Genomic DNA, 16,487 nt, shown 5'->3' with positions numbered 1-16,487 from the left:
CCAAACTCCAGATTCCAAATCAACTCTGTGGGGATAACCACACCCATCAGTAATCCAGACACGAGCTAAGCTGAGCTTCTCTCACAGAATAAAGCTACATTCCTCATCTCCCCCCATTTAACCAATACTTGCCTTGCTTCATTTACAGAAATCTTTTTTTTTCTGTAAAAAGTTTATCTTGGTAGAAACTTAAACGTTTTATTTATTTCAGCTTATTACTGCATATTTTCATGTAAAATGTATAGGACAGTCACTACAAGATTCTGATTACATAGAAGGGGGATATGTACAAGTATATGCACGCCACGGACCAAGGAAACTAAAATAAGTGGGATGGGGCAGTGGCGAACTCCAGCTAAAGAGCTAAAAGGGAAAGGCACAGTATCGACTTTATTGCTCCACTTTTCTTTCTAAATTTAAAAGTCCAGGAAATTTTTCTTTATGCTTTTACAGAAATAACAATGAAATATGCTTACAATATTAATTTAACAGCATGTATACTTTAAGCATAAGGAATTAATGTGACTCATAGTTATGCTGTTATGTATTTGCTGGGGGCAGACATGTATCTTGCACTCAGCTGAGTGTCCCCAGGATTGCTGAACTGAAATGGATATTCTTGGGTTACATGCTAAATATTCCTTACACAGACCCCAAAAGATTCTGAAAGCAGTGAAAGGACTTAACATAATAATGATAGCTCAGGCAATTGAAACTGACCGTATTTTCTTGATTGGTGTACGCCACATGCTGTACTATTGGATTATTTTAGAAACATGTTCCCAAGGTCAACATGAAAAATAGCAGTTGGTTCATTTACAGATGGTTGCTAAATTTTGGAATTTACTTTCTAAAGCCTAAATTAAACATTCCGACAGACAGGAATAATGCAACCCGAGGGCCTGTTTTCCTAGATGAAAATAAGGATGACAGACTCTAAACTGAGGGCTCCTCTAGGGCTTATCTCCTTACAATTCTAAAACACTGGCTCCTGAGCCCTCTGACTGTACATAATGGTAATGCTTGTCAACCCTAACTTGTGCATTGCCTTTCTTTCTTCAACATTCAATACTATTGGACCTCTTGCCTTTAAAAGGCACTGGGGGATTGTCTAGTTAATTCACTGCCATGATTTTTTTGTTGTTGTTAAAATGAATAATCACTACCTTTGTTTGTGCCCTGCTTTGTTACAGAAAGGATGTAAGATAGCTGTAATCATTAGCTAATTACTTTTTCTCACTCCCATGCACCCCTCCTTTTCTTTATAAGCTAACATCTTCATGCTGATTTGGGTTTAAATGAGGAGCAACCATACATTCATATTTATCAAGACAATATTTGCGGGCTTCCCTGGTGGCGCAGTGGTTGAGAATCTGCCTGCCAATGCAGGGGACACGGGTTCGAGCCCTGGTCTGGGAAGATCCCACATGCCGCGGAGCAACTAGGTCCGTGAGCCACAGCTACTGAGCCTGCACGTCTGGAGCCTGTGCTCCCCAACAAGAGAGGCCGCGATAGTGAGAGGCCCGCGCACCGCGATGAAGAGTGGCCCCCGCTTGCCGCAACTAGAGAAAGCCCTTGCACAGAAACGAAGACCCAACACAGCCAAAAAATAAATAATAAATAAATAATAAATGAATTAAAGAAATCACTATTAAAAAAAAAAACTGGAAACTTAAAAAAAAAAAAAAGACAATATTGGCCTTGCAGAAAGGCATGAAGCTTGATCCGCTCATTCAACAAACATTTACTGAGTGTCTGCCAACTAGATGGCCATAGTTCTCACTTCACGGAGCTTACAGTCTAATGGGAAATACAAATAAACAGGCAATTACAACAGAGTGAGGTAAACGCATCACAGAGAGATAGAGAATGCTTCTGGAACATGCAGAAGGGGTACCTCCTCCAGACTTGGGAGATCGGAGAAGCTTCCCAGAAGTGAAGTTCGCTGAAAACTCAAGGAACTGTGTGCCATTTAAAGGCAATATGGACAGCAATGCCACGGGAACAGCAGGTAGAGTCAACTCAAATAGTGCATCAAAGTGAGGTCGAACTTCTCCATTCAGATGTGACAAGTGGTTATCTTACCACTGCACTCATAAAACCCACTAGGTTCTATAACAGATTTCCAGTTCCTTTTATTTTTAAATGCATTCTTTTTTCTCCTGTCCTATTTTACTATCTTTACCAGCCTCCCAGCTATCAAGTATTTCAATTCAACCCAACAAGGGCCTCTGTGGGAGATAGTGGGATAAATACGGGACGCAGGGCAGGGAGGCACTGGGGCCTCCCCACAAGGACCACGCAGCCACAGAAGCGCAGAACTGAGACAACCACGTGACTATCCGCTGACCACTCCACTCCCCACAAACCTTGCAGAGGTGACCAATCCTGCTTGTGAAAGAAATATCTCCACTTTGACTTTATCTTGGGTTTGATACATTTTTCTGGACCCTGAGGCTGCCATATTCCGAAGACAGCAAAATGGGTTCTTGACACTGAAGCCCCTTCCCTAACCGGGGGATCCTTTTCCTCTGTCCATTTGAGTATTCCTCCTAAAATGGGACATTTCCTGCTTCCAGAGAATACTGATATTTTCTTAAATTGTTTCTACACATCATTGTCAATGTACAACCACAATGCTGGGACCAAAGGAAAATAATAACTTTTCACCATTTGCTCTTCCAAAAATTACTGGAAATTTTTCTACAAGCTAATTGAATGGTTGGATAAAATTACTTTTTAATGTCTCTTCCAGTCCTGAGATTTTATGATTCTCTGACATAATCAGAACCATTTTTCTTTGAGGGCTATAGTTGGGTAAAATTATCCCAGTCTAAGATGTTATTGTAAAGGAAAAATTGGGTCAGTATTTCAATAATATTTAGTTTTTCAAAGTTGCCCAACATAACCTCACAAAGCTGCAGCTGCTGTACTATTAAGTCCAGCCTGGGCCATAGTCGGTTGTATATTTTCCAACCAAAGACAGAGGGTTTTTCTTCAAAAGATCAACTGAACACAAAATCTCACAAACAAAACAAAAAAGAATGTCCCAAATGTTTTTGGATTGTATGATACTTCACATCTAAGGATGTGCAATTATTTTGCTATCATTCCCAAACTGGATCTTAATTCTGTTTTGTGATCTGAGTACTAGAAACTACAAACATCGTACTCAGTCACTTAGGCTTTTTGACATGTAGTGAGAGTCGTGCCCACCCCCAGGTGCTACGTAAGCTCACACGTCTTTGGTGTACGACCCTTTATACACTCAAGATGGAGAGCTTATCATAAGATACATATTTTCACAACAAATACCTCAATTTGCAGCTCAAGTCATCATTCAAAACATAAAGAAAAGAAAGGTGTGTTGCTCAGGTCTTGCACCAGCTGCAGTATCTAGGGGGGAAAGTACATCCTAAGCATCCTTGTTCTTCTGAGTTGAAGTTCTCTTCTACCACTATGGAAACAGCCTTAGGGTCCTAGGCAGCTCCCAACAGCAAGGAACTAAACATCTGGGTTCAAATCCAGCCTCTACCACTTCGTAGCTGTGTGACCCTGGCAAGCAATTTAATCTCTCCGGACCTTTTTTCCTAATGTGGAAAGAAAGAGATAATCACAATACTACCTTCCTCAGAAATTGTTGTCATATTTCGATATACCCTCACCTCACTTCAGTCTCTAGTTCATTCTAAAAGCAGTTGCTTTGACGTGAGGAATATGGTCAATAATATTGCAATAACTTTGTATGGGGACAAATGGTTACTAGGCTTATCATGGTGATCACTTCACAGCGTATGCAAATGTCAAATCATTATGCAGTACACCTGAAACTAACATCAGAGTGTAGGTCAACTATATTTCAATAATAAGTCACTAAATAAAATGGTTGCTTTGAAGAATTTTGAAAGGGTTACTGGAAAAACAAATATAGAGAAGCCACTCACGGCCTAAAGAGAAAGGCTTTGTAATTGCTATGGCTCGATTGGTTGAGTCACATTTAATTAAATCTGGAGTTTCCAAGGACAAAAACAGTGCTTCCCAACAGGACACCTAAGATAAGAAAACAAGGGGGATCTGGGTTGGAGAGTTCCTAGGAACTGGCTTCTGAGGACAGATTCCTCCACCAACTAGAAGCAATCTTTTTGCATATTTCCCTCTTGATATTTTAGCTCTACTGCTAAATCCAGGGTGAACCAACTCTGAACTCTGTATAAATATGAGAACTCTGGGAGAGGGGGAGAGAAGAGGAGTCCAGTGAACGGAACACTCAGTGAGAATAACTAAATAACTGGGAACATCTAAATGAACCATACTTCGTGTGTTTGGGATCTCCAGAGTTAACCCCTCCATTTCTCCATGACTTACTCATTCACCGTTATTGTGTTTGGCCAAAAACTAAAACTGTCACCCAAGCAACATCAGTCTTACTATAAAAAGAGGAACAACCTGGCATCAGAAAATATAATGACCTTTCTGAAGGCAGCTGCTTCAGAACTTGTGAATCATTTTGAAATACTCAGGCCAAACCACATCAATACCACATTTAAATAAAATGCAATACACGCAACCACCAAAAACAAAGTGATGACTTGTCAGAACTCTAGTTCTGCTTTTCCTATCAGGTCTGCTGGTGATACACCTAATTAATTTCAAAATCATATTCCGAGTAAGGTAACTACTGGATAAGTGAAGACCTCAGGTGTTCAAAGGAAAGGTTCCTACCTTTCCAGAGCACACCTGCAGATGCCACTAACAATTTACTGCCCTAGTGGGTGGTACCTCGACCCCAAGTACGGAGCATGAAGGGCCTGACTTGAAGCAGCTGGGGAAGCCCAAAGCAGTGAACGCCTGTGTCAGCAGCCCAGCAGACGCATGGCAGAGGAAATCATTGCTGCTGGCCATCCTGCCTTAAACTCCAGGAATTGCAAGTCACATGATGCCTCTAGTCTTAACACAAAGTCCTGGGCAGTTTTGTTTCCTGTCCTCCTTCACACCCGACCTTTGATTTCTGCTCAAAATACTGAATTTTCTGAAACCCAAAGCCAGTAAAGATTGGATGCCAGTGCATAATCTTCATTGCTCTCAAGCCCATCAGCTGTGAAGCCTGAGTATGGCCAAAATAAGGCCAGGTGAAACCACACTCCATCCTCTCTGTTCGCTCACCACTATGTTCTTTCTCAAGGCTTTTTGAGTCATCTGTCACTGCTCGCTGGGGATTACTTGTACCTCCAGATGAAGAATTCCTTCGTTCTTCCACATGATGATGTCTGCCCAAGCAGTGCTGTTTGCCCGAGCTTTCCATTCCTCACATCCCCTTTAGTTGGGATATGTTGAAGGATCCATTAGGAGATAATGAATAACTCACATGAGCTCACCCATCACTAAAATCTCAGTGGAAAAAAATCTTGTTTATGGAAGCTGTGTTTCTCCAAAGACCCAGCCCTCTAGGCATTCTACTCATGAAGTCGTGGGCACTAAGCACACATTTGCCTCCTCGCAGGCTCTGGAAAGGATGAACAGTGGGAAATGTTCCATCCCCCATAGGAGGCAGATTTGGAATGTCAGGTCCCCTGAGCATACTGGGTACTTGGTAAACGTACAGGAGTAGGAGAGGGGCTGTCAGCATCAAGAGTGGGGAAGACAGGGAGAGAAAAGGATGCCATCTGGGCAAAATGGCTCTTGTCTAACACAGTGCTATTTGCTGGTCCTGTTACTCTGTGTCACTTTCTGCCACTCCACTCCCACTTTATTTGCCAAATACCTCAAGACGTTTCTAAGAGGTTCTGAATTATTGACAGACCTAAGGGAGATGCTTTGGAAAACAGTAAGTACAAAAACAGACCGGTACTGCTAGTGCAAACACTTGGTCATTGGTGGTTTCCTTTTTAAGGCCAAAAGAGAAGAAGAAGAAAAAAAAAAAAAAAAAGCCTGCCTCTGCTAAATAATAATGATATTCACAGAACAAGAGACACTGCAAGTCCAAAGTTCACAATCTCTCCAGCTTTACTCACCCCTAGCCATCTTGCTCCTTTATTGGCAGCCTGTTGAATCTGGACTCTTTTGAGGGTGACATGGTACACAGCTCCTTCCTCTACCTCTTCACCCCAGTCCTGAATCGAGCTCTGCCAGGAGATGGGACAAAGAGAAAGAAAAAGAGTATTTTTTTTTCCTCTCCACTAACCACAATCTATCCCAGCTGCTTTGCTGCTTACAACAGCACTCAGGGCATAAGACGGGCTGTTCAAAATAAATATTACAATCAGAGGAACACAAGACACATTGCGATAGAGGGAATGCTGAGATTTTCTTGGCCCCCAGCCCTTTCCTGTGATATCAGGAGCCCCGGACTTTTCCATTTAGTTATTTTTCCTAGACTCACTCACATATCTTAAATAGTTTTTTAAAGTCTTTTGGGTTTTTTTTTTTCCTTCTTAAAGAAACCGGGGTTTAGTCCTGATTAACTTTTCCTCCTCAAGTGAGAGGAATAATAATTCATCTGCAGAAAAAGGTTGTCCTTTTATAAGTGGCTCCGTTATTCGAGCAAACTGCATTTTAAACTCTGCCACAGACAAGTGTTTAAAATGCCAAGAGTGCTCGCTCCTTTGGAGTGAAATGCTTCGCATGTCTTTTTCTCCTCTTATTGTTTTGGAACCCACAGAGTTAGCGGGAGGTAGAAAGTTTTCATTTCCGTCAAATAATCTGGCATGTGCAGAAAAAGCAACACGTCAACTGTGTGCAGCGACCCCCTGGGTTTCCCTAAACTTGAAGTTTGTGTTGTTTAAAGAGCCGCTGGGGCACAGAAGCGCTCCGCGGTTCACCCAGACTCAGTCCTTTTGCCTTAAAAGTTTTCCTGTGCTGACACACATCTGCCCAGACACACCAAAGGCAACTGCTGAGAAAGTATGGTTTAAAGGGAGAAGACACGCAGAGAGGAAGGCGTAGAAAGCCGAGGGAGAAAGCTTTAGCTCTCAAGTCTGGAATCGGATTGCTCCGTTCACTCCGAGTGAGTCCAAAACCCGCCCAGAGAAAGCGGGAGAAGATTCCCCACCAGAGCAGCCTCGGGAGAAGACAGAGAGTTCTCGTTACCATTTTAGCTTGCCAAAGCAATTTCATTCTCAGTTTTCTCTCCGGTGTGTGGACGCGGCATGATGCGCCCTGCTCCCAGGCGAACGCAGTCCCCGCCCGGCTCAGCCACGGCGCCTCCAGCCCCGGCCCCGCGCGGCCGCCGCGCACCCAGCACAGACACGCGCCCGCCGCCGCCGCCGCCGCCGCCGCCGCCGCCGCCGGTGCGCGCGACTCGTCCACAAAGGGAGCGCGGCGAGCGAGGGAGCGCGGCGAGCGAGCGAGCGAGGGCGCCGCAGACTCCTCCCCACGCCACTCCGCCGCTCCGTGATGTCAGGCTTTCCTGTTTGTGCTTAGGAGCACACGCTCCATCTCTGAGATCCCATGGATAAAGTTAACGCACAGTGATTTCTCCAGCTCTGAAAGTGATCGGCAGACAACCACCCTTTCAAGTGGATCAGGTTTTCCTGATTGGCCACCAGGTGCCAAAAAAGATCTGGGTGTGGTATGAGGAATCTTAGTGTGTTTCTCCTTTTCTTCGCTCAAGGAAATAAAGGGGGAAGGGGAGGTGCAAAAAAAGGATGGGAGGAGGCGGTCAGAAAAACGTCTATTATCTGCCTGTTACCTATTGAATTTAGATTCAGTCAGGGCAACGACCCCAATGAGAGTGGCAATACTAGAAGCCCGAAAGTTTTTCATTAGGACAAGAAAAGAATTGATCAGAGGGTATTCCAAAACCCATGCCCAAGGGCTGCCCCTGTCCTGCATCAGCACACCATCAACAGGAAATGGCTCTGGACTTCTTTCTACCACCCATATGATAAGGCTCATCCAACTGTAACTGGCCATCGTGGGAGGGAAAGGGACAAAGCAGGAAAGGGTTTTGCTGAGACTGACAGCGTGGAAATTGGGCCACCAGTGGCCCCGGAGGTTCTGTGAGTCTTTGTGACTCATCACCATGGGTTGAGTTGTCTGTACTGTAGGGACACAGTGGGATAATAACTGCAGGGAAAGAGCCATTCATGAGGAGACTGCCAGAGGGAGTTTTGTCCTAACAGAAAGTAAATCAACAGCAAGATACCAGATGATAATATAATCAAACTTTGGCACGTGACAATTCCATACCAATTGCAAAAACGTTTAGGGCTCATGTCTTTTATACTATTCAGCCCTAAATGAATTTAGTCGCCTTTAAATTTTTTTTTAAAGAAAGGCCTCTCACTGATTGCCATGCTAAGGCATAAGGCTGGGCTTTGGTTAATAATAAATACATTATGAACTGAAAAGCTAGAGAATCAAGTGTACTGATGTTCCCAGGAGAGCAAAATAAATGACAGGCCATATCAAGGAAAAAAAAAAAAATCTTTGGACACTTGAACATCTTCAAGTCACTCAGCAAATTTCTCCGCATACAACCAGAACCTACGGGGCTCAGTAACTGTGGAGAGACAGGACACGCCTTTTATAAAACGGAAGTGATCATTTCTATTCAAAAAAAAAAAAAAAAACGCATAAACTAGACCCTTCTGTGACCACCAGGATAGAGTGTCCCCAGTGTCCAGAGGAAATGGTGTGGAAAACCTACCTCCCTGCTTCTTAAGCCATCCCCAGCCCCCAGGCCCACCCCTATTCGGTGATCTTGAAGTACACAAGATGCACCTGGGGACAGTTAAGCACCCCATAAGATTAATTTCACCACTACTTTAACCTGATTTTTGGCTGTGAATTTGGAGATTACTCCTTAAAGTTTTCCACTCCGAGGATATCGAGAAGTTTCTTCAACCACGCCCCTCCCGGGAGGCCCTCCTGGACAGGGCAGCTTATAACTCACAAGGCTCCACTCAGGTTTCAGATCTCCTCAGCCTCCTCTCTACTCCACCAATTCCCAGGCTGGCCACCTGGTGTGTAAGGGGAAAACAGGCTTCCAGCAGATGCAACTTCAAAACCTGGTTTTACATTAAGCGTGAACTTGGGCGCTACTTCCCTGGGCTTTCATTTCCTCATCTGTAAAATGGGACAAACATCGATCTCATAGAGTTTGAAAAAGGATTAAATGGAACTTGTATACAAAACACCCAGCACATGATCAGAAAAAGCTCCATTCCCTTATTATTACTGCACTTCCAAACTGCATTTTCCCAGACGCACTGAAAAGTTGTATGTATGCAATGTGGGGAAATCTAAAATGATGTCTTCTTGCTGAATAATTTCAGAGAGGTTTTCCAAGAATGACTACTTGTATTTATACCTTATAATGTACGTGATTTTATCCAAATGTTGATCCTCAAAGAAAGGTTGGTTTTAGATACAGTAATCAAGTGTTGCAGTTTATAATTTTTAAATATTTATTTTAAAATATTCCACCTGCAGGCAGCTCAAGTCAGTATTACCTTACTACACATACTTCTGGGTTAAAATACTTCTGGTCAATATGTGGGAAGGATAAACCAGTAAGCCATTTATAACTAAGTTTGAATTTAGTTACCAGATTAATCTACCCATGATCTAGCATGGCCCTAAAAGAACAGGTCAAGTTTTGTTAAAGGGATATCAGCAATGTTTCATATTTTTCAGCATACAAGTCTTTGAACTCCTTGGTTAAGTTCATTCCTAGGCATTTTATTCTTTTCAATGCTATTGTAAGTGGGACTGTTTTCTTAATTTCATTTTCAGATTATTCATTATTAATGTATATAAATGCAACTGATTTTTATATATTGATTTTAAATGCTGCAACTTTACTCAATTCATGTATTAGTTCTGACAAGTTTCAACACACCATGCCGGGAAAACTGGATATCCACATGCAAAAGAATGAAATTGAACACTTATCTTACACCATACACAAAAGTCAACTCAAAATAAACTAAAGACTTAAAACATAAGACCTGAAACTATAAAACTCCTAGAAGAATACATAGGGGAAAAGCTTCATAGCATTGGTGTTTGCAATTATTTCATGGATATGACATCAAAAGCATGGATATGACATCAAAATCATGTAGTGAGACTACATGGAAATACAAAGCTTCTGCACAGCAAACAATTATAACAGAGTGAAAAGGCAACCTATGGTATGGGAGAAAATATCTGCAAACAACATATCTTATAAAGAGTTAATATCCATAATATATAAGGAGCTCCTACACTCAATACCAAATAATAATAATAATAATAACTGAATTTTAAGATGGGCAAAGGACCTAAAAAAAATTTCTCCAAAGATGTACAAATGGTCAACATTATGTGAAAAGAGGCCCAACATGACTAATCACCAGGGAAATGCAAATCAAAACCACAATAAGATATCATCTCACACCTCTTAGGATGGCCATTACTTTAAAAAACAAAACAACAACAACAACAAAAAACCAAAGACAAAAAATAACCCCACAAATGTTGACAAGGATGTAGAGAAAAGGAAACTCTTAGTAGGAATGTTAATTGGTACAGCCATTACAGAAAACAATGTGGAAGTTCCTCAATAAATTAAGAATAGAACTACCATATGATCCAACAATCCCACTACTGGGTATTTATCCAAAAGAATTTAAGTCAAGATCTCAACGAGACCTGAGTGCTCCCACATTCACTGCAGCACTATGCATAATAGCCAAGATGTGGAAACAAACTAAATGTCCATCAATGGATGAATGGATAAAGAAGATGTGGTACATATATACAATGGAATATTACTCAGCCATAAAAAGAATGAAATTGTGCCATTTGCAGAGATGTGGATGGACCTAGAGACTGTCATACAGAGTGAAGTAAGTCAGAAAAACAAATATCATATAATATCACTTATATGTGGAATCTAGAAAAATGGTACAGCTGAACTTATTCACAAAGCAGAAATAGAGACACAGATGTAGAGAACAAACGTATGGATACCAAGGGGGGAAGGAGGGGATGAATTGGGAGATTGAGACTGACATATATACACTACTATGTATGAAACAGATAACTAATGAGAGCCTACTGTATAGCACAGGGAACTCTACTCAGTGCTCTGTGGTGACCTAAATGGGAAGGAAATCCAAAAAAGAGGGGATATATGTATACATATAGCTGATTCACTTTGCTGTACAGCAGAAACTAACACAACATTGTAAAGCAACTATACTCCAATAAAAATTAATATAAAAAAACCAAAAAGAAGATGTTGTATATACAGACAATGGAATATTATTCAGCCTTAAAAAAAAGGAGGACATCCTGTATATGTGAGAACACAGATGAACCTAGAGGACATTATGCTAAGTAAAATAAGCCAGTCACAGAAGGACAAATACTGCATGATTCCACTTACATGAGGTATCTAAAGTAATCAAAGTTGTAGAAGCAGAGAGTAGAATGGTGGTTGCCAAGGGTTGGGGGAGGGAGAAATAAGGAGCTGCTTTTCAATGGGTATCAAGTTTCAGTTACACAAGATTAAAAAGTGCTAGAGATCTACTGTACAATATTGTGCTTATAGTCCATAGTAATGTACTGTACACTTGAAAATTTGTTAAAGTTGAGGGGGAGGTGAAGGAGATCAGGAAAGTTCTATACTTAAAGCATTAGGATGTTGCTAGGAATAGTTTTATGTTGCCATATTTGGTGACAACTGACAGTCAGTAGCAATAGAAGATTCTTAGGATATAACAGGAAAAAGGAAGAGGTATGGAAGAACCCCAAACTAAAGGAAAAAAAAAAAAAAAGCTTTCTTGCTCTACAGTTTCAGCAGAGCCAATAAATAGAGAACTCATAAGAGCAAACATAAGCAGCTGGTGTGCAGATTCTTTAAGAGAATCTATCTAGAAGTGGAAATACGTAGTTTATATACTCCATTTATTCATTTATTTATTCATTGGCTTCTATGACACCATGCTTTTCTAGATTTTATTCTACATCTCTGGCTGCAAGAAAAAAATGAAAAATATAAAAATTATGACAGTATACTTATGTACATAGGTTGACATGTAGTAATACTTATATGCCTGGGTAAATGATGAGACATTTGGCATCGAAGAGCCAGGATTTGAATCCCAGCTCTAGACAATGTGTCAACCAAGAGTTTGACCCTCACTTCTCACAGGTTTGGTGTCCTCATCTGTTTCCTTTCATGCTTATCATGAGTGTTAAAAAAAACTATCCTATATAAAGTATCTAACAGAATAAACTATGCTATATAAAGCACCTAATAGAGTGCTTGGAACATAGGGGGCCTTGAATAAAAATATGTCTCCTTCCCTCCCTAACCCCACACTCTTTCCCTTTAATGTAATTCTGTATTCATTTACTGCATTTGGTTTGCAATCTGCATGTTCTTTAGATGTCTGCTTAGGTAATAGATTGTACTGCATGACAGAGAAGTAAGAGCAGTGCAAGTATAACAGACGCTGGACTTGGAAATAAGTAGTTAAGAACTTGTCTTAAACATGGCAATATCAGCATAAGATGGTATGAAATGGGAAGGCCATGGCTTTGTCCTCAAACTCAATGCCAGCCTATGATATCCTGCTCCCAGTTAAAAGTATAGAGGAAAACAGTCCTAAGAGAGCACTAGTAATAATAATAACAACAGCAGCTATGTGAAAAAAGCTAAATAATTGAGAAGTCAGGATTCTCCTTCCATGTGTTAGGACTGCTGAGTGCATATTGCCTCTACTTCCTTAAAGACCTCACCTAAAACAGATAAGTTTGAAAACCTTTCCCACTTTTGAATGGAATTGACAATAGCCATTTTGCAACAATTTATTCACAAACTATACCTTTCACTGTCTGTAGGTCCCCAAAAAAACTTTCGGTGGAGGACATAAGCAAATAAGTTACTTATTTGCTTCTTAACTCCTTCCCCCAACAATATCAAAGGTTTGTCAAAATGCAAACTGCTTAATCCTCCCAGCGTCCCTATGAAATGCTTCTCCCTACTCTTAAGGCTTAGAGGCTGTGTTGCTCATTAACTTTCCATCTTCAGCTTCCCACTATCAGCCAGGCATCCTGCTATGGTTGTTTTCTAGCTCTGCTAACTGGGGTTGCCCCCATTCACCTACTCTTTGCTTGAACTTTCAACCTTGCTTTGCAAAAGGTAAGGAGACAGTCATGCTTGGTTAAAGATGACCAGTCCTCCAAACACTCTTTAAGCAGTAGACAGTTGCTTCTATCTTCTGAGAGCCCAAAGTGATTTTTACTAATTATCACAGAGATACTATGAAGTATAAGTTAAAATTTTTCAATTCTCTATTAGGGGTTTTTTATTTAGGCAAGCAAATGACAAGTCAATTTTAGTTGGACCTACTACAACTAGAGTAGAGGCTGCCCTAGTGGGCAGAAAATGGAGACAGAAGAAACATAAATAGCACTCAACAGATGGCAGGCCAAAGGCATAGGACTCCTCTGGCCATGATAACAAACACTTTTCAACTAATAGTTTACCAGTTGTTGGTGGTTGCTCCTTTTATTCAACTTGAAGAGATTTTTTTTTTAATGTGTATTGGAGTACAATTGCTCTACAATGGTGTGTTAGTTTCTGCTTTACAACAAACTGAATCAGCCATACATATACATATATCCCCATATCTCCTCCCTCTTGCATCTCTCTCCCACCCTCCTTATCCCATCCCTCTAGGTGGTAACAGAGCACCAAGTTGATCTCCATGTGCCACGTGGCTGCTTCCCACTAGCTATCGATTTGACATTTGGTCGTGTATATATGTCCATGCCACGCTCTCACTTTATCCCAGCTTACCCTTCCCCGTCCCCGTGTCCTCAAGTCCATTCTCTACGTCTGAGTCTTTGTTCCTGCCCTGCCCCTAGTTTCTTCAGAACCTTTATTTATTTATTTATTTTTATATTCCATATATATGTGTTAGCATATGGTATTTGCTTTTCTCTTCCTGACTTACTTCACTCTGTATGACAGGCTCTAGGTCCATCCACCTCACTACAAATAAGTCAATTTCATTTCTTTTTATGGCTGAGTAATATTCCATTGTATATATGTGCCACATCTTCTTTATCCATTCATCTGTCGATGGCCACTTAGGTTGCTTCCATGTCCTGGCTATTGTAAATAGAGCTGCAATGAACATTGTGGTACATGACTCTTTTTGACCTATGGTTTTCTCAGGGTATATGCCCAGTAGTGGGATTGCTGGGTCATATGGTAGTTCTATTTTTAGTTTTTTAAGGAACCTCCATACTGTTCTCCATACTGGCTGTATCGATTTACATTCCCACCAACAGTGCAAGAGGGTTCCCTTTTCTCCACACCCTCTCCAGCATTTATTGTTTGTAGATTTTTTGATGATGGCCATTCTGATCGGTGTGAGGTGATACCTCATTGTAGTTTTGATTTGCATTTCTCTAATGATTAGTGATGTTGAGCATCCTTTCATGTGTTTGTTGGCAATCTGTATATCTTCTTCGGAGAAATGTCTGTTTAGGTCTTCTGCCCATTTTTTGGAGTGGGTTGTTTGTTTTTTTGATATTGAGCTGCATGAGCTGCTTGTAAATTTTGGAGATTAATCCTTTGTTGCTTCGTTGGCAAATATTTTCTCCCATTCTAAGGGTTGTCTTTTCGTCTTGTTTATGGTTTCCTTTGCTGTGCAAGATCTTTTAGGTTTCATTAGGTCCCATTTGCTTATTTTTGGTTTTATTTCCATTTGTCTAGGAGGTGGGTCAAAAAGGATCTTGCTGTGACTTATGTCATAGAGTGTTCTGCCTATGTTTTCCTCTAAGCGTTTTATAGTGTCTGGCCTTACATTTAGGTCTTTAATCCATTTTGAGTTTATTTTTGTGTATGGTGTTAGGGAGTGTTCTAATTTCATTCTTTTACATGTAGCTGTCCAGTTTTCCCAGCACGACTTATTGAACAGGCTGTCTTTTCTCCATTGTATATTCTTGCCTCCTTTACCAAAAATAAGGTGAACATATATGACCAATGGTTACATATGGGTTACAATGGGTTACAACCCACCATATGTGTGTGGGTTTACCTCTGGGCTGTCTATCCTGTTCCACTGATCTATATTTCTGTTTTTGTGCCAGTACCATACTGTCTTGATTACTGTAGCTTTGTAGTATAGTCTGAAGTCCGGGAGCCTGATTCCTCCAGCTCCGTTTTTCTTTCTCAAGATTGCTTTGGCTATTTGGGGTCTTTTGTGTTTCCATACAAATTGTGAAACTTTCTGTTCTAGTTCTGTGAAAAATGCCATTGGTAGTCTGATAGGGATTGCATTGAATCTGTAGATTGCTTTGGGTACTAGAGTCATTTTCACAATGTTGATTCTTCCAATCCAAGAATATAGTATTCTCTCCATCTGTTTGTATCATCTTTAATTTCTTTCACCAGTGTCTTATAGTTTTCTGCATACAGGTCTTTTGCCTCCCTAGGTAGGTTTATTCCTAGGTATTTTATTCTTTTTGTTGCAGTGGTAAATGGGAGTGTTTCCTTAATTCCTCTTTCAGATTTTTCATCATTAATGTATAAGAATGCAAGAGATTTCTGTGCATTAATTTTGTATCCTGCTACTTTACCAAATTCATTGATTAGCTCTAGTAGTTTTCTGGTAGCATCTTTAGGATTCTCTGTGTATAGTATGTCATCTGCAGACAGTGACAGTTTTACTTCTTCTTTTCCAATTTGGATTCCTTTTATTCCTTTTTCTTCTCTGATTGCTGTGGCTAAAACTTCCAAAACTATGTTGAATAACAGTGGTGAGAATGGGCAACCTTGTCTTCTTCCTGATCTTAGAGGAAATGGTTTCAGTTTTTCTCCATTGAGAACCATGTTGGCTGTGGGTTTGTCATATATGGCCTTTATTATGTTGAGGTAAGTTCCCTCTATGACTACTTTCTGGAGGGTTTTTATCATAAATGGGTGTTGAATTTTGTCAAATGCTTTTTCTGCATCTATTGAGATGATCATATGGTTTTTCTCCTTCAATTTCTTAATATGGTTTATCACATTGATTGATTTGTGTATATTGAAGAATTCTTGCATTCCTGGGATAAACCCCACTTGACCATGGTGTATGATCCTTTTAATGTGCTGTTGGATTCTGTTTGTTGGTATTTTATTGAGGATTTTTGCATCCATATTCATCACTGATATTGGCCTGTAGTTTTCTTTCTTTGTGACATCTTTGTCTGGTTTTGGTATCAGGGTGATGGTGGCCTCGTAGAATGAGTTTGGGAGTGTTCCTCCCTCTGCTATATTTTGGAAGAGTTTGAGAAGGATAGGTGTTAGCTCTTCTCTAAATGTTTGATAGAATTCGCCTGTGAAGCTATTTGGTCCTGGGCTTTTGTTTGTTGGAAGATTTTTAACCACAGTCTCAATTTCAGTGCTTGTGATTGGTCTGTTTATATTTTCTATTTCGTCCTGGTTCAGTCTCAGAAGGTTGTGCTTTTCTAAGAATTTGTCCATTTCTTCCAGGTTG

At 40.6% G+C, this 16,487-nt stretch overlaps 1 protein-coding gene across 2 annotated transcripts in view; it reads right to left on the bottom strand.

Moving 5' to 3' along the window:
• The window catches only part of RGL1 (ral guanine nucleotide dissociation stimulator like 1), a 291,746-nt gene that overhangs the window by 125,587 nt on the left and 149,672 nt on the right, over positions 1 to 16,487 (bottom strand). Inside the window, exons 1-2 of one of the 2 annotated variants that reach the window (XM_068541387.1) lie at positions 7,087 to 7,208; positions 6,012 to 6,122 (exon numbers count right to left, since the gene is read on the bottom strand). In XM_068541387.1, coding sequence (XP_068397488.1) covers positions 6,012 to 6,122; positions 7,087 to 7,113 — 138 coding nt within the window. In that variant the 5' untranslated portion in view covers positions 7,114 to 7,208. Of the gene's footprint in view, positions 1 to 6,011; positions 6,123 to 7,086; positions 7,209 to 16,487 lie in introns of those variants that run through there. The other variant, XM_068541388.1, reaches the window with a different exon arrangement.

This window comes from Eschrichtius robustus, chromosome 3 (genome assembly GCF_028021215.1).
Source record: "Eschrichtius robustus isolate mEscRob2 chromosome 3, mEscRob2.pri, whole genome shotgun sequence".
Taxonomy (NCBI): Eukaryota; Metazoa; Chordata; class Mammalia; order Artiodactyla; family Eschrichtiidae; genus Eschrichtius; species Eschrichtius robustus.
Note: the sequence above shows the minus strand (reverse complement) of the source record. Positions and strands in the feature narration are given on the sequence as shown.